Here is a 25240-nt window from a genome sequence, read left to right on the forward strand (position 1 = left end):
TAGAGAAATATAACTTATTGTAAGCAGCTGCATGGATATGCTGGTGGATTTGTTTCCACCTACAATTAATTGTGTTCCAGATGGGTCTATATAGATTTGGTCTCATTTGACCTATATAAGTGTTGAATGGTCTCTTTGGCCCTATCCATGGCCTCATATAGATACCCCATGGGTTTTTATCCCCATCCACAATTTGTAGAACCTTCACCAACGGTGCTAACACCTACACATAAGCATTCTTACAAAAATCAGTGGATAGCAATATTCAAAAATTAAATAATAAATCATCAAACAGACCTGAAACTTACGTTGATGATCTCCTCCATTAGCTTGACTAATCTAGCATCAAATAGAACCTTCACAACCTTATTTGCTTTAGGTTTCTTGGTAACGACTATCTAACCATGTCTTACTCAGAAATATATGCCTCAAGTTGGTCAACGCTTCCAATATGGTTTGCAGGTTTAGAAAATTAGTAGCAAAGCATGTGACCCATGCTCGCACAAGGTCCTTACCACCAGTGTGCTCTCTCATAAGACTCAAGACCAATGTGTGATTCTAGATGTACCTTGCAATACTCCTTCCATCTTCTACCACCTTCTCCACCCAACTTAATTTCCCTATGTCCTCAAGGAGCAAGTCAAGACAATGGGCAGCACAAGGGCTCCAAAATAATGTGGCACACCTCTCCATCAAAAGTCTACCAACTGCCACATATATAGCTGCATTATCGGTCACAATTTGGATAACATTAACCACTTCCACTTCCATTACCACCTCATCCAACATGTTGCACAAATTATCTGCATTCTTCACTTGATCAGAGGCATTAATTGATTTTAGAAATACCAACTATCCCCTTGAAGCAACTACAAAGTTGATGAGGGTCCTATTCCTGCCATCTGTCCACCCATGGGCCATTGGATATAATAGTGCAGCCCCTATGTTTTCATTTTCGCTTACACAAGTTGATGAATGGTTTTTACCTTATCGTCTAACAATGACCCACTCACTCACCTTATAACAAGTTGGGGCCTCAATCGAACCCCTTACCAGACATAGAAATTGAAGTGACCACTTGATCCCAATATGGACTACATAAAGCATTGAAGGGAAGATCGTTGTAGCCAAAATCTTGCAACTGCCACCCTTGTCTTCTGATGCATCTCTTTGTTCCATGCGGTGCCTTTCAATCCAAGTTGAGCACCTAGAGAGTTATGTGGAACTGAAAAGTCTGAAAGATGGCCGCTCACATTCCAAAATGACGATCCTCGTATCTGTGGCCCAATGGAAGAAGAAGCCTCTGCACTTGTTTGCGACCTTGTAGAATTAAAAGTCCCATTGAGGCAGCCATAGTATTTGCTGTCCTCCTTTTTGCTATATTCTTTTGCTCATATGCATTAAGGCTTGTTATAGCCTCCCTAGTAGCCTCTTTAGGACATCCATAACATGGTGTGATATCACAACCTTCTATCTTTCCAATGTGATATTATAGTCGAGCTATGCCCCCACTCATCGACTTAGAACAATGGGTACATTTCACATCTCTTTTTGCCCCCAGTGTCCCATGTTTCCAAAACTCATCCCTACCTCTACCACCAGTCATTTTCTACAAATATTGATTCTTCCTTTAAGTCTGCAAAAGCAAGTGTCAAAGAATCAGAAACACTTGAAAAAATAATGAATATAAAATATATTGAAAATCTATAAAAATAACAGTGAGCTCCAATAGTCTAACAGCAACATAGCATGAGCCTTTAGAATGCATATTGAGTGGGAAACCGGAGATGTATATTACCGTCTCATTACTCATATACGAGGATATAAGTTTGTAACTGATAAATTTACTAGACTGTTATATAACATTTCAAAGTAAGGTTAGACCTTAAGACAATAAATTTTAACTCAGTCCTTTAGCATTTTAATCAGTAATCAAATCTGTTTATTCGATGCTATACTTTTCTTGGTAACCATTAATTTGTAGACTATTATTTTAATTCAGTCATGTAGCATATGATTATATTTGTTATTTTAATTCAAGAATATACTTTTTGGTTTTTAAACTTAACAAATAACAAAATATAATCATATGCTACATTACTGAATTCATCTATTATTTAAAATTAACATATGATTATACTTGTTATTTTAATTTAAGAATATACTTTTTAATTCAGTCCTCCAATGAAACATAAAGCCCAGAGAACCTCTAAACTATTCATAAATTAGCATTAGAGAAGTTAAACTTGCATTTGGAATTCTACTATACTCCAGCAAAGAAACCTAAAATTACATAATTTTGTAGAGGTCATATAAGTGTATATCATACAATCAAATTATCAAACAACACATTTTAGATATTGTTATTGGCATTTGCTATTTTACAAAATATTGTTGTAGACTGTTATTTTGCTGCTTGCATATACGGTGAGGCAAATGTTAAGAGTTAGGACAAGTCACAAATTAACTTCCTTACCTGCATGCTCCCTGCAAAATGCCAAGACTCGTCACTTCCTTTACTGTTAGTGCCTTGCAAAAGCTGCTGCGCAGTGGTTTTCGTCCAAACAAAACAGACAAAAAAACATATAAAACTCATTTTTTTGGCACTTAAAAACCCTATGATTTTTTTGTCTTTTCTAGTTGACTACTCCGCACGATTTTTTCTACTTGGTATCATGCTATTTTGCGATTTAAAGGGAAAAAAGCAATGTGATATTCAGAGAAAATCCCTGCTGATATTTTGGGTGATAATATTGTCCGCTAGAATGTAAAGCGATATATCACCCTATTTTCAACTATTGTATAGATTACTCTTTTTTTTTCCAGTGCTCTCTATGTCATAAAACACACACCAATAGAACTCACAAAGAACACAAACATCTCTGAATTTGTTGGTATATATGGATGAAATGATGCGACAGGGGCCTTATAATTTTCGTGATACCTGAGCAAGACAAAATAGGATTTCAAACTTGCAAAGCAAACAGTCTAGTACATCCGTGCAGGTGGACATTGAATCCAGCCATACAGACACAGAGGAAATATTCTTTGATCAGGACAACAATATGGGTGATCGAGATGACAGGAATACAGGATTAGGCGAAGGTGGGAATGCCGGTCCAGATCAGGGGGAGGTAATGCTCAGACAGTTACTAGATACATTAGAGCAGGGGCAATGTATGCAACAGGAGCAGAATAGGCGAATGGACATGATGTTGCAGCTCATGGCTAGACAGATGGGTGTCAATATTAATCCAGGTGATGCCAACAACAGAAACAATAACAATGAGGGAAACAATAACAATGGGGGAAACAATAACCATGGAGGCCAAGGCAACAACAATGGTCCTGAGAATAACATTAATGGTAATAATGGACACGACAACAATGGGAATGAGGCTGATAACTTTAGACATGTTGCACGCCCAGCGCGGACTGTGAGCTCGAGACCTCTTCTACCCACTTTCCCACCCAGAGATCCGGTTCAACCAGTAAACGAACCACAGATTACCGAGTTACAGGATCAATTTAGGAGGGACTGGGAGGCTAGTGGACCGGAGTTTCAGGCGGATATTTCCCTCAGAGATTATATGGACTTGAGGATGAGACACATGCCTAGAGCAGGAGGGAGGAATCAAAACTTTGAGCTGAGAAAGAAAGTTGGAAAACTTTCTTTACCTTATTATGATGCTTCAGGGAAGATGACTGCACGAGCTTGGGTGCAGAAGGTAGATACATACTTGCAGCTAAATCCTATGCCTGAGGAGGAGGCTATCAAGTATGCGGCTACGCACTTGGATGGTGTTGCACATGAATGGTGGCATCATGGCATGGTGACTTTGGGGCATAATTAGATTACATCCTATGAGGAATTCATCGAAACATTGATTGAGAGATTTGACACTAGGGATCCCGAGTTACAATTCAAGGAGCTAGCACAGTTAAAACAATCAAGTTCTGTGGATGCTTACATTGCCGAGTTTCAGCGCTTGTCTGTACTTGTTACTGATATCTCTCCTAGGAGATTGGTGGTGTTATTTTGTGATGGTCTTGTTGATCCATTACGAGGTTGGGTGAAGGGACATGATCCACTCACCTTAGCTGAAGCAACTAAAAAGGCACGAGATTTAGCCCATTCGGTATACAAAGGAAAAAACCATTCAATAGATTCTTCCTACCGCAAGGACAAAGACAAAAAACCGTTTCAAAAAGAGTATAGCAAACCCAAAGAAGGATCAAAAGGACTAGACAATGAAACCTTGAATGAACTTCGAAAGAAGAAGCTGTGCTTCCATTGTAGAGAGCCTTCGGACTTATCTCATAAATGTTCTCTCAAGGCTAAGGCAAATTAAATAGAGTATTTTTCAGCAGAAGAGTAAGAGTCAGAGGGGGAGGATCAGCACTCCGATTCAGATGAGGGTAACACTATAGAGGAGAGTAGCATTCCTAAGGATGATAGATCGTTGGCACGCTTGACAGGGGCCCAAAAGGCAATCACATTTAAGGTCAGGGGTACTATCCAGGGGCAGAAAGTGATCTCTTATTGACACTGGGGCTACACATAACTTCATAGATGTACAGTTGGTAGCCAGGAGAGGGTTACAGACAGAGGAGCATGATGGGTTTAGAGTCATGGTGGCTAACGGTGATAAATTATTATGCACTCGGAAGATATCTAATCTTCGCATCAGGTTTGGAGATGGCTACGAGTTGGAGGATGAGTTCTATGTTGTGGACATGGGAGATTATGATGTCATCCTCGGCATGACATGGATGGCTTCACTAGTTGAGTTCACACTCAACTTAGCGAAATTGGAGATGAGATTCCAGCATGAGGGCAGAACTGTGGTACTTAGAGGACTTTCAGATGGAGGTTGCAGAGTAGTGTCCTTAAGGAGAATGCAGAGACTTTTTCGTCATGATGACATAGAGTGGGCGGCAGAGTGCTACATTATGCCAACTTCACCAGAGCCACAAGAAAAGAGTCATCCACCAGATATCCAGAAGATACTTGATAGACACGCTAAAGTATTTAGCGATATTCCTCATGGGGTTCCTCCTGACAGAGGGATGGAACATGTTATTGAGCTCGAGGAGGGAGCCAAACCAGTTATGATTACTCCCTATTGTCATCCTAAGAAACACAAAGATGAGATAGAGAAGGCGATTAAGGATTTGTTGGAGATGGGGCATATCAAGCCCAGTAAGAGCCCCTTTGCTTCAGTAGTAGTATTGGTAAAGAAGAAGGATGGGATGATGCGCATGTGCATCGATTACAGGGCATTGAATAAGAAAACAATTAAAAACAGGTATCCCATTCCTAGGATTGACGAGCTGATTGATGAGTTGCATGGGGCATGCTTCTTCACCAAAATTGACTTGCGATCCGGATACCATCAGATCAGGATGAGAGCAAAGGACATTGAGAAAACAGCCTTCCGATGTCACTATGGCCACTTTGAGTTCATGGTTATGCCATTTGGTCTAACCAATGCACCCGCTACATTTCAGAGTTGTATGAACCAGGTATTCAGGAAGCAGCTGAGGAGATTTGTCTTGATCTTCTTTGATGACATCTTGGTCTTCAGTAAGACTTGGGAGGAGCACTTACATCATTTGGAGGAGGTGTTATCTGTTCTGGAGAGAGAGAGTCATTGTATGCCAAGGAATCTAAATGTGAGTTTGGCATGACTGAGCTCCTTTACCTTGGGCATATCATTAGTGCAGATGGCGTTCGGGTTGATCCCGAAAAGATTAGAGCTATTGTAGGGTGGCCTACTCCCACAAACCTTACACAGCTTAAGGGATTCTTTGGTTTATGTGGTTTTTATAGGAGGTTTGTTAAGGGATTCTCACAGATTGCTACACCCTTGACAGATCTTACCAGGAAAGGAGCCTTCGTGTGGACAGGGGCAACACAGAGGTGTTTTGAGCATTTCAAGCAGGTAATGTCTTCATGTCCAGTTCTAGCTCTACCGGATTTCACGAAGCCTTTTGAGCTTCATTGTGATGCATCAGGTGATGGGATTGGAGCAGTATTGATGCAGGAGAAGCATCCCATTGCATTCGAGAGTAGGAAGCTCCGGGGAGTTGAGAAGAGTTATTCTGTCTATGACCGGGAGATGTTGGCCATAATGCATGCATTGGCCAAATTTCGATCATATTTGGTAGGTGGACGTTTTGTGATCAAGACTGATCACAACAGTATTGAATACTTCATGAGCCAATGTGATCTTAATGACCGGCAACAAAAATGGGTGACTAAATTGCAGGCTTATGACTTTAACATAGAGTTTGTCAAAGGTAAGAAAAACGAGGTTGCTGATGCCTTATCTCGGAGACCTCACTTATGTGCTCTGGCAGAGATTTCAGGAGATTGGAGAGATCGGATTATAGCAGAGTATGTCAGAGATGCTTGGGCTTCTGGATTGATTTCAGGTACCATACAAGATGATCGCTATGAGGTGATAGATGGATTGATCAGAGTTTAGGACAGGGTTTATTTGATTCCGTCATCACATTTGAGAGAGGCGATATTGAAGGCATTTCATGATGCACCCACAGCTGGACATCCGGGGGTCTTCAAGACCTATAGGCAGATCCGAGAGCGGTTTTCATGGAAAGGGCTCAAGGATGATGTTCAGAGGTATGTCAGGGAGTGTGTGGTTTGTCAATAGAATAAGGGAGAGCACACATTTCCTGCAGGGTTATTACAGCCCTTGCCCATTCCTGATAGGAAATGGGAAAGTATTTCGATGGACTTCATCACTGGTTTACCACGAGTGCAGGGAAGGGATTGCGTCTATGTGGTGGTGGACTGCTTGACGAAGTTTGCTCACTTCTTTGCTATTCCGTCCACTTACACAGCAACACAAGTGGCAGATCTTTTCTTTAGAGAGATATTCAGGTTACATGGGCTGCCTAGATTCATTGTCAGCGATCGCGATAGTAAGTTTATGAGTGTTTTTTGGCAAGAGTTGTTTAGGTTGTGTGGTACAGATCTTACACTTAGCACTAGTTATCATCTGCAAACAGATGGGCAAACAGAGATTGTGAATAAATGGGTGGAAGGATATTTGAGGAACTATGTAACTGCACAACAAAAGGCTTGGATCAGATGGTTGCATATGGGAGAGTATTGTTATAACACCACTTATCATATGTCCATCAAGATGACTCCTTTCATGGCACTCTATGGTTATGAAGCACCTAGCTTCATGGATTTAGTTTTGGGGGACAGTAGAGTGCCCAAAACCAAAAACTTATTGTAGGATAGTTAGGACATCCTGAAAGTGCTCAAAGAAAATATACAACAGGCCTAGAATCAACAGAAATTGTATGTTGATCAGCACCGAATAGAGCGTAGCTTCGAGGTAGGGGATATGGTTTACTTGAGGCTACAACCATATAGACAGTCATTGCTCAAGAAGAGCGGAGCTAAAAAGTTGAAACCTAGATTTTATGGTCCCTACAGGGTGATTCGCAAAGTGGGCAAAGTCGCCTATGAGCTTGAGCTTCCAGAGGGCAATTGAGTGCACAATGTGTTTCATGTGTCTAGGCTTAAGAAAGCCATTGGTCAGAGTGTAGTGCCTTCTGCAGATTTACCCCCTTTGGATGAGGAGGGGAAGCTTGTGTTAGTACCCGAGGCTATTCTGGACACCAGAGAGAGGAAGCTTAGAAACAGGATAGTGAAGGAGGATTTGGTCAGATGGAAAGACCTGCCGGAGGAAGATTCTGCATGGGAGAGTGAGCACGTTATTCAGCAGGTTGGACTGAGATTGCTTGAGGACAAGTAATTTCAAGGGGGGCGGACTGTAATGTCCCCATTTTAGCAGTTGACCAAGTGTGTGTGCGTTAGCCTTGTTCTACATGGTCCTGAGGGCTAACGAAGGGTTTAATGGGATCCTGGAGTGTTTTGGCCTAGTCATTTCTAGTTTGGGCCAAAATGAAGTTGATTTACTTAGTTTCAGGCATACTTACTATTTTTAGTAAGTCGGCAGGACATAGTGCAGGTCAATTTTGGTGATTGGATTTGATACTCCTCGGTGAGAGCTTTCCGATGAGCTATCACTCGCATTATTCAGAGTCCGATTGCTAATACATTTTAATGCCTGAAGTTTTATTAAAGCAACGTCTAATTTAATTGTAAAATATTAAAGTGTTACTTTAATATTTATTTTATGGGGATGTGTACCCAAGGGAGACATAAGGGGTATTTTAATATATGTTTTATATATTACACATCTTTTATCCCACATTGCCCATATGAGTTGAGCGGACCCTTGGAAATAGAATAAAAGGAAGCATTTGTGGCTTCATTAGACAGGTTGAATATGAGAAGAAATTGGTGTGTGAGTTGCAGCTCTGTTCTTGGCATTTGAGGACGTTTATCCTCTCTTGTAACATTCTAGACGTCATTCCCTTGGGGTTTGGCCTTTGGAATTCTTTGTTATCGGCTTCATTATCAGGCAGTTTAGTTGCATTTCCGGCTACAGGCAGATTTGGTATTTTGCTCATATCTTCTTCACTACTTGTCCGACGCTTATGCCGCTTTGAGGGAATGATATTACGAAGGTAGTGGACTGATTGAAGGACAAAGTACTGTAGCAGCAAGTTCGAAAGCATGGGCTGGAGTATTATGTCAATAATGCTGAAGTAATTAGTGAGTTGATAAATCTGCCATGTATTTTGTTTTATGAATTCTGAAAATAACATTTTATTGGCTGTAGTTCATTTCCACTTTGCATATTATTGTAGTTTCTTTCTTGTTTATGTTGTATGATACCAATTCTATGCACAAAACACAAGAAACAAATAAACGTTTGATTTCTTGAGTTATAAGGGGTTTAAAACATTAAACGGAGAAATAAGAGGTTGAATGCAAACTATTTGACATAATTCCTTTCAGCAATTTGGTTTAGTTTTTGGAACATTCAGGGGTGCCCATTACACTTTCATGGATGGCTTCTCGAGATACAACTAAATCCAAATATATCTAGAAGATCAATACAAGATTGCCTTCACTACCTCTTGGGGAACTTTTGGTTATTTTGTCATGCCCTTATGATTGAAGAACACTGGCGCCACATGCCAACGTGCGATGACATTGATTTTCCATGATTTCATTCACATAATCTTGGAGGACTATGTGGATGACATCTTAGCAAAGTTAGTCCTACGCCCTGGTCATGTTGATAATCTTTGACTTATCTTCGAGAGATTGCGCTTTTATAAGATGAGATTGAACCCTCTAAAGTGCGTTTTCATTGTCAGTTCCAGGAAACTCTTAGGATTTATCATCTCTCAAAGAGGAATTGAAGTAGATACCGATAAGATTGATGCTATTGTCAACATGCCTCCACCAAGGAACATCTAATTGCTTTGTGTTTCCAAGGTAAAATCTAGGCCATAGGGAGATTCGTTTCTTAATTTTTTGATAGGATATAGATGTGGCCCTACCATTCGGCTAGGCCCTACTATTATAAGGGCGGGCGATAGAACCCGATAGAGAAGTTTCTAGAGTTGCCCTTTCCCCGCATTGTCTTTCATGCAGTTGTTGAAGAAAGATGTGCAATTTAAATGGGATGGGGAATGCTTAGTACCATCAAAGATTACTCAATCGAACCTCTATTTCTAATGGTTGCCATGAAAGATTGACCCTTTCTCCTTTACATCTTAGTATCTCTGAATGCTCTTGTGGTCCTATTGGCCCATCATGATGATGATGGTAAGGAAAGGACAATTTATTATGTTAATTGCATCTTGGGTGACTAGGATACCTGATATTCCACCATAGAAAAGTAGTGTCTAGCTGTAGTGTTTGCGACACAGAAGCTGCAACATTACTTGATCCATGCTGAAACTACGGTCCTTACCAAAAATGATCTCATAAAGCACCTTTTTTTAAAGATTTGACCTCTTAGGAAGATTGGCAATGCTGCTCTCTAGTTTGATCTCGAGTTCTTGATTTTATGTGGCTACAAATCAGTTAGCTGAGGCACGATCTCCTGTTGTATTTTCCATGCTAGACCATTTTCCTAATGAGAATTTATGTACTATTAGTCAAGACCTTATTTAGGACATGTATTTTAATGGGTACAAAGTCCGCATTGCTGTTCCCCTTTCCTTCCACTTAGAATTCATTGTGCGAATAACATCGTTGAGTACAAGGTCCTCATTACTAGGTTACACACGGTGATCGCAACAAAGGTTAAACACCTCGTTATATATAAGGATTCCAAGCTAGTAGTGAATCAAATCATGGGAAAGTATAAGACAGCAACCAAAACTATCTCAGTATAGAGAATCTCCTTTGACTTTAGTTAAACAATTCTACCATAGACAACATTCCCAGGAGAGATAATTGGCACGTGGATGTGATGGCAAGCTCAACTTCCTTGGTCTGACATGATTTTGACACAAATGCTTATCACTTTGTGGTGCATGCTGTGTTCTCTTGTTGTATCTAATCTACTCACCTCATGTGATCTTGTATGTGCCCAAATCGATTCAGGGGAGTGATTTTCAAATATTTGTGCTTAGCTAAGAATTGAAAATTTCCTTGATAAAGTCAGTAAGAGTGCTTGCATCAGTTTAAGAAAACTTTCCACTTGGTATCTAATTTTGTCAAATGTCCTATATTAGAGGTCATACAATCGTCTCCTATTGCGTTGCTTGACTAAGGGAGAAATACCCCTTTCCATGTGAGAAGCCTATTTAGGGTCTACCAGAGGGCACGCTAGTGGTAAATCTCTAGTACAAAAGATGGTTCACATGAGATAACATTGGCAGACAATGGAACAACGGTCCTTTGCCTTTGTCAAGAGATGTCCTCAATGCCAACAACATAACAATTTGATAAAGGGTCCCCATATAGGAGTGTAGAACGCAAATGTCTCCATGGCCTTTTTAGACTTGAGGGTTGGTCCTTATTGGGAAAATATCTCCACCTTCCTCAAAAGGGCATATCTTTATCATCACAACTACAAATTACTCAACCAAGTGGGTAGAAGCAGCCCCTCTAAGGTCCACCACCACCTATATAATTCATAGTTTTCTTCTAAACAACATTATTTCCTTTTTTTGGATTACCTCCCACCATTATCTTGGATAATTGAACATGTTTTAAAAACAAAGAAGTGAAGCAATTCTTCAAGGAATTTTGTATTCAACATTGCTTTTCTGCACCTTATCATCCACAATCAAATGGTCAAGTGGAAGACTCCAATGAGACCATTGAGCAAATCTTGTAGAAGACAATAAACAAGCATTGGAGAGATTGGCATGTCCAAATGACTATTCTTTGTGAGCATATCGTATTAGTACCTATATGGCTACAGGGGCGACATTGTATAGTTTGGTTTATGGGGCTAACACAATCATGCCTCTCGAACTTGAGATACCGTACTTGTGTAGGAGTGATTGATGATGCCACTAATTGTGTCAATTGTCTGCATGAACTAGAAATGTAAGATGAACATCCCCTAAAGGCACTCCAACATCTCCAAGCTTACAAAAAGTCACTCTCCGAACAATATAATCAAAATGTTCTTGCTTGAACCTTCAAGGTGGTTGATCTCGTATTCAATGAGAACCAGAGAAATGTATGTGCACCACCTGATCAAAGGGGGGAGTTCGGTCCCAATTGGTTGGGTCCATATGTCATCACATATGTTTATGGGTCTAAAGCCTATGGGCTAGCCAACATGGATGGTACCCCACTCAAAGAACCCATAAATGCAATACACCTATGTCAATACTATACCTACCTAAATACCTCATGTGACAGATCTAATTACCAATGCAAAGATCTCGTAACATGTTATCATAAACACAAAATCCATCTATGTTATGATAAGCATGTGGGTACATGCAAGGAAAATATGTGTGTACGTGTGTGTATGATGTGATTATCATGATGAAATAGCTGCAATATCTATGGGAACATAATAAGCACATGCGTATCAAAACTACACTTGAGTCCATCCACATGAAATAGATAACGTGAGATGTATCCAAAGTAAACAAAATCATGTGATGCTATCTAAACACTCATAAACACATATACATGAAATCCATGCATGGAAAAGAAAGGCGTAACAAGAGCATGCAACATACATGAGGCAATAAAAAATCTGTTTGTATATGTCAAAGTTCCCAAACTTAGACTCGGCAAGGCCGACTTGACTCGTGACTTGGCTATGACTTGACAAAATGAAAAAAACCCTTGAAATTTAGAGATTTTTAACAATTTAAAACTTGTTTCATGTACCCTTTATTGAATAAAACTTAAAGACGCTACAACATCATCAAATAGAAGCCGAATTGTCATCACGTCATAAATGTGGAACATAAATGATAAATTCATCACATATGTAAAATGTGAATTGTAGTTGAAGGAAATAGAAACCATAGAATCTATGATGTAGATACATAGAATTATAAATGTTGTCAAATGTATGTAAAATCTATGAAACCCATGCCATCAAATGTTCCGTGAAACACGTATGGGTAACTATGAAGTATAAACACTGTTAACAAAAAACAAGTCTATCTGCTCAAGCTCTAGCTCTAGCTCAAGCCTCATCTTCATCCTCGGCCTCAGCCTCAACCTCAACCTCAACCTCAAAGTAGTCTATCTGCCTTTTATAAAGGTGGCATCTAAGGTAGGTCATGGAGGACTGAGAAGCCATAGTCTCTATTTGTGAGGTGCCATCATCAACGTCAACAGTTATGTGTGTGTGCCAAAACATATCCTTCTCCTTTGTCATAGACACAACCTTAGCCTCTATGTCTACTTGGCCAACCCACTTATTGTCCTCCTCAATGAAGACTAGATTGGTAGCCTCATTGATACACTTAGACTTTGGATTGATCTCCTCTAGAGTGATCAGTGAGGAGTCAATGTCAAAATCTGTCTTGTTCTAAGACGAAGGTTGTAATGAGCAAAGACAAGATCATTCAACCTCTCTACAAAGTATCTATTGTGCTCACATCTACAAGCGCTACATGGCTGACTCAAAATACAAATGACAATTTATTGAAGATTTGGGGTTGAGGGCCCAAATATTTGCAACCCTCTATTTGAAATAAGGAAAAGAAAAATAATTTAGTCTCATTTACAAATACATCTTTAAGGCTGAATTACAAAATAAAAAGCTATGTGCATAACTCATAAGCCATAAACTTAAGAACATATTTTTACTTGGCTGTAATTTTGTCGCAGCATCTGTGCACATCTTGCTTGAGAAAATCACCCCTATATCATTATTATATTTATTCAGCTCAATGTTTGTAGTTGAGGTTGTGCCATCCATACACAACTTCTGCACCACTGTATATAGGCCACTAAGATCCTCCTCATCCTCCTGAAAGTCAGGACAGAAACAAAATGTTGGATTGAGGTAATAAGTTGTTGCATGGATGGGCTTGTGAAGCTGGTTTTGCCATCTCTTATCAACGATCTTCCAAATGGGGCCATACTTATCCTTCACTCTTGCATATTTGAATCTAAATGGCCTCCTTGGCCCTATCCATGCCTCATACGTGTAGCGTAGAGGGCTTTTCCCCATCAACAACTCGAAGGAGAACTCGAGGGGCTCAGTGACCTATGTATTGTGTAAAAAAATAATTAAGTCACAAATTAAATAAACTAGCACTTGCACCAAAAGGAGGCGCATTGGTTGAGTCGATAGTCAACTATATGTTAAATTATATTTTAAACAATAGAAAAACAAAGATAGTAAAATTTGAAATTAAAAAGTCAAGTTCAATTTGTAGTCCAATAAAATTAATAAATCTTTTAAGAATTATTATCTTCAACCTCTTTTTGAAAAATTTCATACATTTAAATAAAAAACACCTCATACAAATCTGATGCAATTTTTATAAATTTACAATTACCTCAATACAAATAGGAGTTTGCTTGATTATACATGATTACATTTCAATATTAAACCTGATATTCCTTGTCCTAGTTTTCAATGATCTTGCGTAACCTAAAATCACCACTCTTCTTTTGTTTGCTATCTCAATAATGAATATATGAAAGAAATATAATTATGATAATCCACATGTACCAATTGGATAAAATACCAAACATTATTGGCTTACAATTAGGATGTGATTAAGGTTATGATTTTTTTTACACTCCTAACTATCCTACACTATCTAATTACCGACCCTCAAATCTAATTCAAATTGTAAATTCTTATTACTATTCTTTTAATTTATCATATCCAATGCATCATTTAACTATATCTTACTGTATTTATATTATGAAAATTCTACAAAACATATACCAATAAATTGCAGTGGTTGTTTCCAATATAATAGCTCACTCATACTAATTGTAGTATTGAACTCTAGCCTCGTTCAAGGTTGTTTTAGTTTTAGTATTTTCACTCAACTTTTACATTAATCTTTTACAAATCTTATAAGTAATACTCCGTTCATCTTATTTTTAAATATTCCTTATGTGTGCATGTAAAATGTGCTACTGTTCTTGCAACATTTTTAAATTATTTATATATGATTACATCTGTCAATTATTTTTAATTGTTTTTTAAATTTCATTTAATTTCTAAAGATTGAATTATTTCCTACTTTGTTTACTTTAAGTCAAATCAATTTTAATATTTTACAACTTTAATTTTACTTTTTAAAATTAATCTATAAAACAATTTTAAAATATAGATTTTAGGGGCAATAAATAACAATTTATTTTGATGTTATCTTATTTTCAAAAAAGAAAATACAACTTTTTAAATGAAAAATATAATTTGACTTCTACAAAAAATTTAATAATAATTTGTTCACTTCTAATACCTTGATAAATAAATCGTGTGTTGTTGATTACTAATTAAAACGATTATATATTGATAGTATCAGTTTGAATTTTTGTTTTTCTTTTGGGATTGTTTCGCTAAGTTCAACTCTTTTATTTGTAATTTAATATATTTTGCACTGTGGAAACAATGGATATATTTACCTGTATTATATTAACTTATTATAATGTATAAGATCTTTTAGCTTAAACGTGTTATATATACCACTTAATATAATAAATTAAAAATTTCATTTATTTTTTAATTTATTTAATTTTGAATATATTATAAATAAGGTTAAATAGAAAATATAAAATTGGATATTAAATGCATTTTCTAAGTTTGTCAAATCAATTAATAAATTTATTTCTAGATTTTCCATTGTATTTAAATGGGATGCTTAAGTTGCACTCTTGAGTTTCTTTTTCTGTCAAACATGGAGTTGCTCAGTGTTTTTAGGATTAGGATTTGATTTATATGTGGCTTCCGTTGAAATTTTTCTTCTATCAAATATTTATTACCCCAACTTATAAAATTCAACCAAGTTACTTTTTGCAATTACTTATTTTTAAGCTCCTAAAATGTAAGTGCACACACTTCCTTACCAAGATAACCAACACCTCCCTATACTAGTGGCTAGTAGGGCAGTTTTTGCCTCCACATTTGAAAGTGTACAACACTGCGTGGTATAGTACAATGCCTACGCTTCATCAAATACTGCTTGAGTGTCACTCTACTAAACCCAAGGATTGTTACTTAAAGCTTTGTATTTAGTTTATACAAAGTTGCAACACTTCTTTGGGTCGAGTGATCTTGGATTACCTAGAAAGCGGGTTCCAGGCGCTGATGCAATGATAGTGTCCCATTTGATGACATGGAATCTTCTTTCGCATCGCGGACAACAAAAACTAGGGTTCATTTGCAAATTGACGAGATTAGAAGTTGACATTCTAAACTAAAGCATCATGTTCCAACCATAGGGCATTAGTGGCGAGGTTTGCTTACCCCAAACCGAGATAATATTAAACCTACTCTCGCTAGTGTGGTATTGCTCAGAGAGTTCCTTGATATCTTTATAGCCCGTACAGGGGTGGTTCGGTTAATGCCACTACTGACACGGTAATATTTATGTGCAAGCTGGGGTAAGATCGGGTTATTTTAGAGACATCTTTTCCAGCCACCTATTATTGACTTTTTGATGATTACATATTAATTGCAACCTCCTATCCACAAGTGGGAGATGATTTTTTTCCCCTAACCAATAAGTTTTTGTTGACTCTTTTTTCTGGTAAGAGACATCACCGAATATGGCAAAGTCTTTGACATAATAGCCTATTGGCTAAAAATAATCCTTGCTTACAAAGTTGCAAACCAAAAAAAAATATGCAGATAAAAGTAAAACTAAATTATTAAACGAGTAAATACTAAATTTTAAGTTGTAATAAATTTACTTACAAATTTTTTTCACAAGGGGTAAAAAAACTTGACTCATAAAAAATGCAATTTCCCACATTTGTCCCTGCAATGTCATAGCATAGTATGAGTAAGTCCACTCCTCCCCAACAAACATGTGCCTCAAAGTTGCCTTTGACGTCAACGAGGATTTCACTGTGCGGAAATTTGAGGCAAACCTCGTGATACTAGTATGAGCCAACTCCTTTTGCCTCGTGTATTTCCTCATCATGCTAAGGACCTATGCATGGTTGTAGATAAACTTGCAGATATTCTTGGCCCTTTCAAGGCATAATTTGATTCATTTGAGCTTACCAATGTCCTCCAACAAAAGGGCAAGGCAATAGGTTGCACATGAAGACCTTTTTTTTTTTGGGTGCCTCTCGATCAAAAGTTTACTAGCAACAATTGTAAATTAATTAGAAATTTAGATATGTTAAGAAGTTTTAAAATAAATTCATAGATGTCTCTCCATCGAAGTTTCAAAACTTGAAAAAGTCAATACTTAAAAGTTTACTTGCGGGAACATAACTTGTTACATTATTTGTCACCACACACAACACATTTTCTTCCCCCACCTCTTGTATGACTTCCTGAACAACCTCACATAAGAAAATTGATCCAGGTATATATAAATGCAAATAGGATACAACATCACATCCTCAAGTGGAATGTTGATGGCTTATAGCTGTAGTTTGATAGTCTAAACTCTAAAGCAAACTAAAAATAGAAATTGTCTTTGTAAAACTATAAGAAAATACAAGTGTGAAGTACAATATCAAAATAGGCTACATGTTCCTCTTCCCTTTCCCAACAACTCTAGTAAAAACTATTGGATTGGGAGGAGTCTAGCCCTAGAAGATTGTTGTGGTTGTGGCCGGACCTCCATCCTGGATGTAGATGGTGCTGACACTAGCAATGCCTCCTCATCGTTTGTATCCTCCTCACTCTTAGTGCCTTCATCCTCCTCAATATCCTCATCAATGTCATTTAATCCCACTGCGAAGCCACCCTCCTCTATAGCCCGTATCTCCAAATCAAAGATCTTATCATTTTTGAACAATGGAGGCTGAAACTGTGATGCCCAATCAGAGTTCTGATCTATGTCATCCAAATCAAGTGGACCATTTACTGCTGACTCTACATTTCTTAAGCACAACTTAATGTTATAATGCACATAAACAAGGTCCTTGAGGTGTCTCTGTGCTAACTTGTTCCTCTTTTTCATGTGAATGACCTTGAATAAGCTCCAGTTATGCTCACAACTGGATGAGCTACATGGATGACATAAGATGTGAAGGGCAAGCTTTTGTAGATTTGGAACATTTTCACCCCAATTTTGCCACCAAGCATTTGCAAGATAAATAGTAAATAGTTAGGAAGCAAGGTCAAAACATGTTTAGTAACTTAGTTTTTATCTTCTTACCATGCATTCAAAAGACACTAAAAATCCAAATACAGTACCTGGGGTTTGAGTGTTCCTCTTCTTGCCAGGTCTAAGGATAATAGCTTTCCTATTTCATTGTGATACACTTCCATCTCGGCTACAATAAGGTCTCTCACTTCCACTCTAGGTACCATCCTTTGCATGCAATTAATGAAGCCCTCATATAACCTCTCCATTGGGATTCGGATAGGTGAAGAGAACTGTAAACAAGGGTTGAGGAAGTACTCCACCACATGGATGGGTTGGTGGAGCTAATTGCTCCACCTATCAATAATTTCTCATATGGAGTCAAATTTGAGGCTGTCCCTTTTTAATAATTTTTTATAGACCCTTTGGCCCTATCCAGGGCCTCTAAAGAATAGCCCATTTGGGTTTCCTCCCCATCTACCAAGCGGAGAACTTTAACCAAGGACTTTGGCCCCTACAATTGAAAAGTAGAAAAAGATTATTATTAATCAAAGACTAGAGTTAGAAATTAAAAGTGAAAGACTTGATTATTTAATTCAACAGAATTAAATATTCAACTTTTGAAGCTTTAAGTTAGCTTCACAATTTTTAAAGCCATCAAAAAATGGCTATCAAAGACAATGTATACAACACTCTATTCGTCAGGCTTCTTTGAATAGCCCGAGTTTAGCCATTTAGGACTTACAAACAATTGCTTCAAACGATTCAAAGAACTAATAACACTTTTCAACGTTAAGAAAATCGTTACAAACCTTATGGAATTAGGTCTAACCAACTCTTCCCATGGGTGAATTCTCTCATCAAACGAAGAACTCAAGGGTGATTGTAGATGTTCTTTCTTATCTTTCTTGCATCATCTACACCCGGTCTCACTTAATCCAATTTTCTTATGTCCTCTAAAAGAAGGTCAAGGACATGCATTGTACAAGGAGACGAATAAAGTGTGCTATACTTATCTTGGAGAATCCTACCCACTGCCACATATGTTATTGCATTGTCGGTTATTATTTGCACCACATTAGCAACCCCCACCTCCATCACAACTTGCTCTAACATTAGAGCCAAAGTTTCCGCTGTCTTTATCTTGTTTGAGGCATCCTAGGATTTCAAAAAGACCACTAAATCCTTGCAAGAAACAAAAAATTGATGATGGTATGATTTCTTGCATCCATCCATCCATTTGAAAGTATGGTGCAGCCAATGTGTTTCCATTGTAATATTTGTTCATCAACCACATCTTTGGCCCTAGAAACATCTTTGAGCAACCTACAAGCACAAAATTAAGTTGACATTAAGTACATAACTTTGATTAAAAAAACTTAGATTGAACAAAAATAAGTAAATTGTAAAACTCTAAAAGATTTTATAAAATAAACAAGTGAACTAACCTCCCACTCAAGTCTTTAGGAGTAGGCGCCTTGTAGCCTTTTCCCACCGCAGTAATTCTTGTCACAAAATTCAGCCAATAGGGACTAGCTGTAACATTGAAAAAGATGTTAAAAAACCAAAAATCGACACATTGAATGTCAACTTGCCAATGGACATCGGTGTTCCTCATAGTACCCTTTAATGATGGTTGTGCTCCAGGAGTGATATTGTGCACAAAAAAACCATATATAGAAGATGTGCGCGGCGGTGGTCTACTAGAACCAACGAAAGTGGAAGCCATGGGAGTGGTAGACTTGCGAATTTGTGGGCCACACTGAGAGCCCACTATGCCCTCAGGTGCTTCTTCTCCTTCCTCAAGGTTTGCTGGGATAACTAGTCACAACCCACATTATTTCATTATGAAATGAAAACATGATCATAGTTTTAGCAAATTCTAGATTCTAAACAAATGAGGTGATTGTAAGATATTAAATGATTTTTGAAAAGGAGATAGTGCGAGTGTTGAGATACCTTGCGATTCAGAAATGACTCCCCTCGTGGCCAATTTTGCCCTTTCCCTTTGCAAGTTTTTCTCTTCTTGGGCACATAGCAATACATTCATCTCGTTCTTAATTTCAATGTGTTACTGTCACAAACTCGTGGCCAATTTTGCCCTTTCCTTTGCAAGTTTTTCTCTTCTTGGGCACATAGCAACACATTCATCTCGCTCTTAATTTCAACTGTGTTATTGTCACAAACCCTTGTGTCATGCTTTGTGATCCCTCCAAGGTGGTATTTCAAATGAGATATGCCTTCACTAGCAACTTTTTCACATTTTATGTGTATCACACTATTAAAGTCGGGTCCTTCAAAAGCATATTTCTATGCAGTCTCTATCTCCTTTAGGGCGTGTTCCTACATGACCTGAAAGCATATTTCTTTGCCTTGTCTCTAGCCATTTTAGGGCGTGTTCCTACATATCCTGATGGACATGCATCTACTGGGGCATTTATAGGCCTAGTTGTAGTGGTATCCCTATTAGCCTTTTTGATGAAAAATCAACTTACATGTCACATACAAAATGAGGGCACAAATTTAGAATTTCAATAAAGAAATTTAGAAACAAAGTTTAAAACTTTAAATAGGTTTAAGCATAGGGGAAACTTGAAAGAAAAAAGAAAAATAGTGTAAGGTTATGAAATTTTTGAGAAAACTATGAAAAATTTGCAAAAATTGCTAAAACTTGGCCATGGTAACTCTGCTCGCCAACTCATGGCGAGTTTGGGAACTATGGTCCTAATGCAAATGTGGACATAAAAAAGTTTGTCATAGAGAAGTGAACCAATAACATTGGTAGAAAAAAAGACTTACTACATTCAAGAGTTCAACCCAATTAGGGAGCGTGGTGAGAAAGCGTATTTAGGGCTATTAAAGGAAAAGCAAGGATGTTAGCGGCACAATTGAGGACGAGATCACATCGTTTCAGGTGTGAGATGGGTAGATGGATGAGGTCCAAAGAGGCTTGGGAGGAGAGAACTTGCATGTTTTTTAGGACGGGCACAATAGAAACTGAATGACACTTCTCACGGAATGCACAGCTTATGACGAGTTTTGGGCTCACTATGGAATCATCTTGAAGGCTGACAATATGAACAGTTTGTTTGAAGAAGATAAGATCAAACAAATTACTGGTTTTTTGGTTAAGATTCATAGCAGAAGATCGGAACTGGAAAGGAATATGGAAATTGCTTAGAGCTGTGGTCCTCTTTGTCCCTTAGAGTGTTTGGTCTCGTGGACGTTATTATAATCATTCACTGGTTGTGGTCAAACCTTAAAGGATATAAGGTTTTGAATCCAAAATGTAGAAAATTTAACTTAGAAGAAGAAGTATATTCATGGTAAAACCCTTTGATGTAAAATGTCACCATCAAATGCAGACCATAAAATGCATATTAAATTAGTTGTCTGTTACAATTGCTTTTTATGACTGGATTTTGGATGTTTAAATATACTGGTTTATTCTGCTGATTATACTGGTTTCTTCTGCTGTTAAAATTCTTTGAGGTAAAATGCTGACCATAAATTACATGCTAAATTAGTTGTCTGTTACAATTGCATTGCATGACTGGATTTCTCATGTTAATATATATTGGTTTTTTCTTCTGTTAAGGTTACTTGTAAACAAGGATTCGACAATCTTATTATTTACAATACATTGAATAATCAGAGTTGAAATTAACTATGATTGTTGATGCTATCCTACGATTTCTATAGAAAATCACTGACATATATGGAAAATTTCAATATCATCTTATGTGCGAAAGTTACGTGTTGCAAATATGGATACAAAGCTGCCATTTCCTTTTCATGGGCAACCATTGATTTTTTTTTCTTGTGCATCTGCTTCAGAATAAGCACAGGTGCTTTGTCCAGATTGATATTATCCAATGATTCTCTCCGAATAGCGGTAAATGATCTCAGAGCCTCAAAGGTATGACATAAAGCACAAGATTGCATATTGCTTCTATGATAGTTTTCTTTATTCTATGATTTATAGTAAACTTTGATGGCAATTATAATTTAATAGCCTTATTAGTGAGTAATGGCAGGTGTCAATCACATTACGGTTAATTGTAAACTGAACATTTGAAGATGCCATTAATAATTTATAGTTTTCTTTTTGGAAAAACCAACATAATTTTATTAGTGATAAAACAGAGTTGAAGATTGATATAGACCAAATTGAAAGTTTTCTTGATTCTTTTTAAGGTAATAATTGCAGGCCCTTCATATGAAAGCCTGATGCAGGGATTAGAGCTGTCTGACTGGCTTGAAAATTCTGCTTAACAGTGAATTTAATTTCTTTGGAAAACATAATTATTTTTTGAACTCCATAAGGTACTAGTTTCCTATATTTTTCTTATCATAAAAATACATTTTAAGAAAATCCTTTTTAGTAGAATCTTTCTCCAGGTTGAAAGAATGGATTAGAAAAGTGTCGAATCCTTGCATCTTGGAATCTTTTGAAATCTTTATTTTTGAGAAAAAGGGAAAACTTGGCTCACATTGGCATCATTTGAAAGGCAAAACTCCAGTAAGATGTTTAAGCCAAGCTTTTTTTGGGGTAAGTCAAGTGAGGGGTAAGGGCCCTCTCTATTGTGTAAATGCCTTTTTTAGTAATTCAATAGCCCTGCAATTTTTTTTGAGGTTTACATCTATATAACGGTCAAGAGCCTCTGGATTATGTTAGTAAGTAGAATATTTATTCAATGTAATTACAATAGCAAGTTGCCACTTATCCTTCAATCCAGATTTGTGCATCATGAACTGTTTTAATTTATTGATAGAAACAACAATATATTAAATCTGCTATCAAATAAATTACTGTTGAATATTAATTATATAATTACAAACATTCAGAGGCAAACAACAATGTAGTACTTGATAAAATGCAAGAACTCATATGCTGATACAATTTTCTGTTCCAAGCACTTGCCACAATGATAATGCATTGTAGCTATGGTTGCCAAATAGTACTGTAGAGGAGGTATTGTAGAAGTGTAGGAAACTGAAAGATGGAATTAAGTGATCAGCTTCTTTGCACAATTTTGATTCCTAGGTGAAACTACCTCAAGGAGCAAGAGGGTTTTCTTCCTCAAGTGTAATGGTTTAACATACGTTTTCAAACTACTAAAGAGGGTTTGATTTCTGTGATGTTCCCTTTTTGAAATGGGATTTGATAATAAATAATAATAATATTAAAACATAAAAGAATATGAATAAAGTTAATCAAAATATAAAAGAATTGAATTAAAATATAATTAAAATTTAAAAGTTCAATGAATGGTCAAACGGCTTGAAATGAAAAGATGTCTCTGCAACATGAAATTTAAAAGTGAGAATAGAATTTCATTTGAAATTGTGATGCAGCACAATTTTGACCACAAACAAGAATCATAATAAGATAGAAATAACACCAGAAGAAAAGAGAAGACAAAAATTTAAAATTACAAAATTTTCTCTATTAATCTTCCAACTCCTCTGCTGCTACAATGAGAGAAAACACTAATTTAAGTACAAATCCAAAATTACCATTTTTGACAATTTTTCACAAAAAATAGTTTTTTGTTATTTTTTGGTAACTTTAAAAATATTTTTCACAAAAATAGTTCTTTGTTATTTTTTGGTAATTTTTAAAACAACTCCTTAAAAGCTGAGTTTTTTCCATGAAGCTTCCTAAAACTCAGAAAAGATGAACTACCAACTAACATTCGAAATTGGAAAAAGATTTCTAAGTTACTTATTAATAAAAACAACTTTCTTAAAAAGCAAAAAAAAATCGAAATATTAAAAAACTGCTAAAAGGTTTTGCATCATTTTCCTCTGGTTGAAAAGATCGCACTTACTACAAGTTGTTTCTGAATGCATCTTTTCTAAATTTGATCCTTCCCATTGTACCAAATATAAATTTTATCAACCCAAAGAAAAGAAAATTCAAGTCCACTCCTTCCTGGTCTTCCAATTTTTGGCAATTTGTCCTTCATCTTTACAATTGTCCTTGGATCCCTCTTCCTCTTTTTTTTCTAACCCATCTTGTAATGCCCCACCAAGGAACCCAAAAGAAATTAACTTAAAGTTTCACTAAGTTTGTCAAACATTTTTTTTTGAAAGATAATGACTTAACAACAACAAATATAATATAGCGGAAGCAATAACTCACATACACACAACCATCATAAACATATTACATCTCCTAAGGGCCCATGAAATTGAATCACATTTAAGTTTAATTAAATACCAAATCCTAAACATAACCAAAATCCACATCATGGAATAATCATAAGTACGAATCCATTTAAATAAATATACAATTACATAAGTTGCCACTTGGCATAACCAAAATGCATAATCATCCACTGTACAAGTTACAGGGTATGAAAAACTCAAAGAATATACATCGTAAAATAGATTACATCATCTCGTAAGATCTATGAAATCAAATACAATATTAAGAACAAAATGAAAGATAATATAGAACAAGGAACTCTAGCCACGACATCGAATTGTTGGATCTCAATGGTTAAAAAAATGCACTACCACTCGACCTCGTGGAACCTAAATGGCCCACTCCCACCGCGTTGAGGAGATAAACTCAAGACCCATACAAATATCAAAACAAAAGTCGTAACCAAAATCTAGGTTCAAGGAATCATCTGAAAGAAAACTATCTCAAAGGGTACCAAGACATGAGTATCATCTAATCCTAGAGGCAAAAAGACACGTAGGAAATTTACCATTTAAGTGGGCAAGTGTCATTACATGAGCCAACTCTAAGGTTACCCTGACAACCTCTCTGGACTCCGGCCCCCTAGTGTTTCTATGCGGCATTAGTATCCTTTCATACAAACGAGGCATACTAACAAGTCAACTCTAAGGTTGCCCTGGCAGTCTCTCAGGACTCCGGCCTCCTAGTGACTTTATGTGGCACCGTATTTTATTAATTTATATTAAACTCATTTGATGAAATATTATCACTTATTAAAACAACTTACAATGGGTTACCCAGGCAACCACTTCCCAACATGACATACAGATAACCTACCCTAAGCTCAACAAAAGTAGAAGCTCTCATACAACCATAAACCACACATCAGTTCTTAAACAAGCAACTAGAAAGTATTGAAATATCATTGGTCAAAATCACAAATTTCACCAATACAATCATCCTAACAGGACTGATCCAAAATCAAGTACACATACGAAACCATGATATAACATGACATCACCAAAAACAAATCACATAAACACCTCAATCCTATACAAACAATTGGGAAGCAATCCAAAGATAACTGATCGAAGACTCAAAGGTTATACTAGAAAAGTCACACCATTCACTTCAGTTCTACACAAGAAACTGGAAAGCTATAACAACCAACAGATCAAACTCATCAAAAAAGACATGTGACTTCATCACAATGGTCAAGTATAAAAGATCGGATACATAACATCATCATAGATCAAACTTCCCAAGCCTCTGGTAAACATCCTAACGGGTCAAAGCACTAAGTCAAACCCGAACCCAACACAAGGCAAAACATACATCACATGAAAAGTAGTTTCATAAATCTTTTTTTTTGAAAACATTTATGTTCGGTTTACAAATAGAGTTCAAGTTTTCATT

At 36.9% G+C, this 25240-nt stretch overlaps 1 protein-coding gene across 4 annotated transcripts in view; it reads left to right on the forward strand.

Annotated features, from left to right (window-relative positions):
* The window catches only part of LOC149567672 (Class I peptide chain release factor), a 210458-nt gene that overhangs the window by 118638 nt on the left and 66580 nt on the right, over positions 1-25240 (forward strand). For 3 of the 4 annotated variants that reach the window (XM_089820930.1, XM_089820931.1, XM_089820932.1), the window contains exon 5: positions 21469-21550. In XM_089820930.1, coding sequence (XP_089677056.1) covers positions 21469-21550 — 82 coding nt within the window. Of the gene's footprint in view, positions 1-21468; positions 21551-21841; positions 22425-25240 lie in introns of those variants that run through there. The other variant, XM_089820933.1, reaches the window with a different exon arrangement.

The sequence above is a fragment of the Cupressus sempervirens genome, chromosome 3 (genome assembly GCF_028749045.1).
Source record: "Cupressus sempervirens isolate cs-2001-9-10 chromosome 3, ASM2874904v1, whole genome shotgun sequence".
Classification (NCBI taxonomy): Eukaryota; Viridiplantae; Streptophyta; class Pinopsida; order Cupressales; family Cupressaceae; genus Cupressus; species Cupressus sempervirens.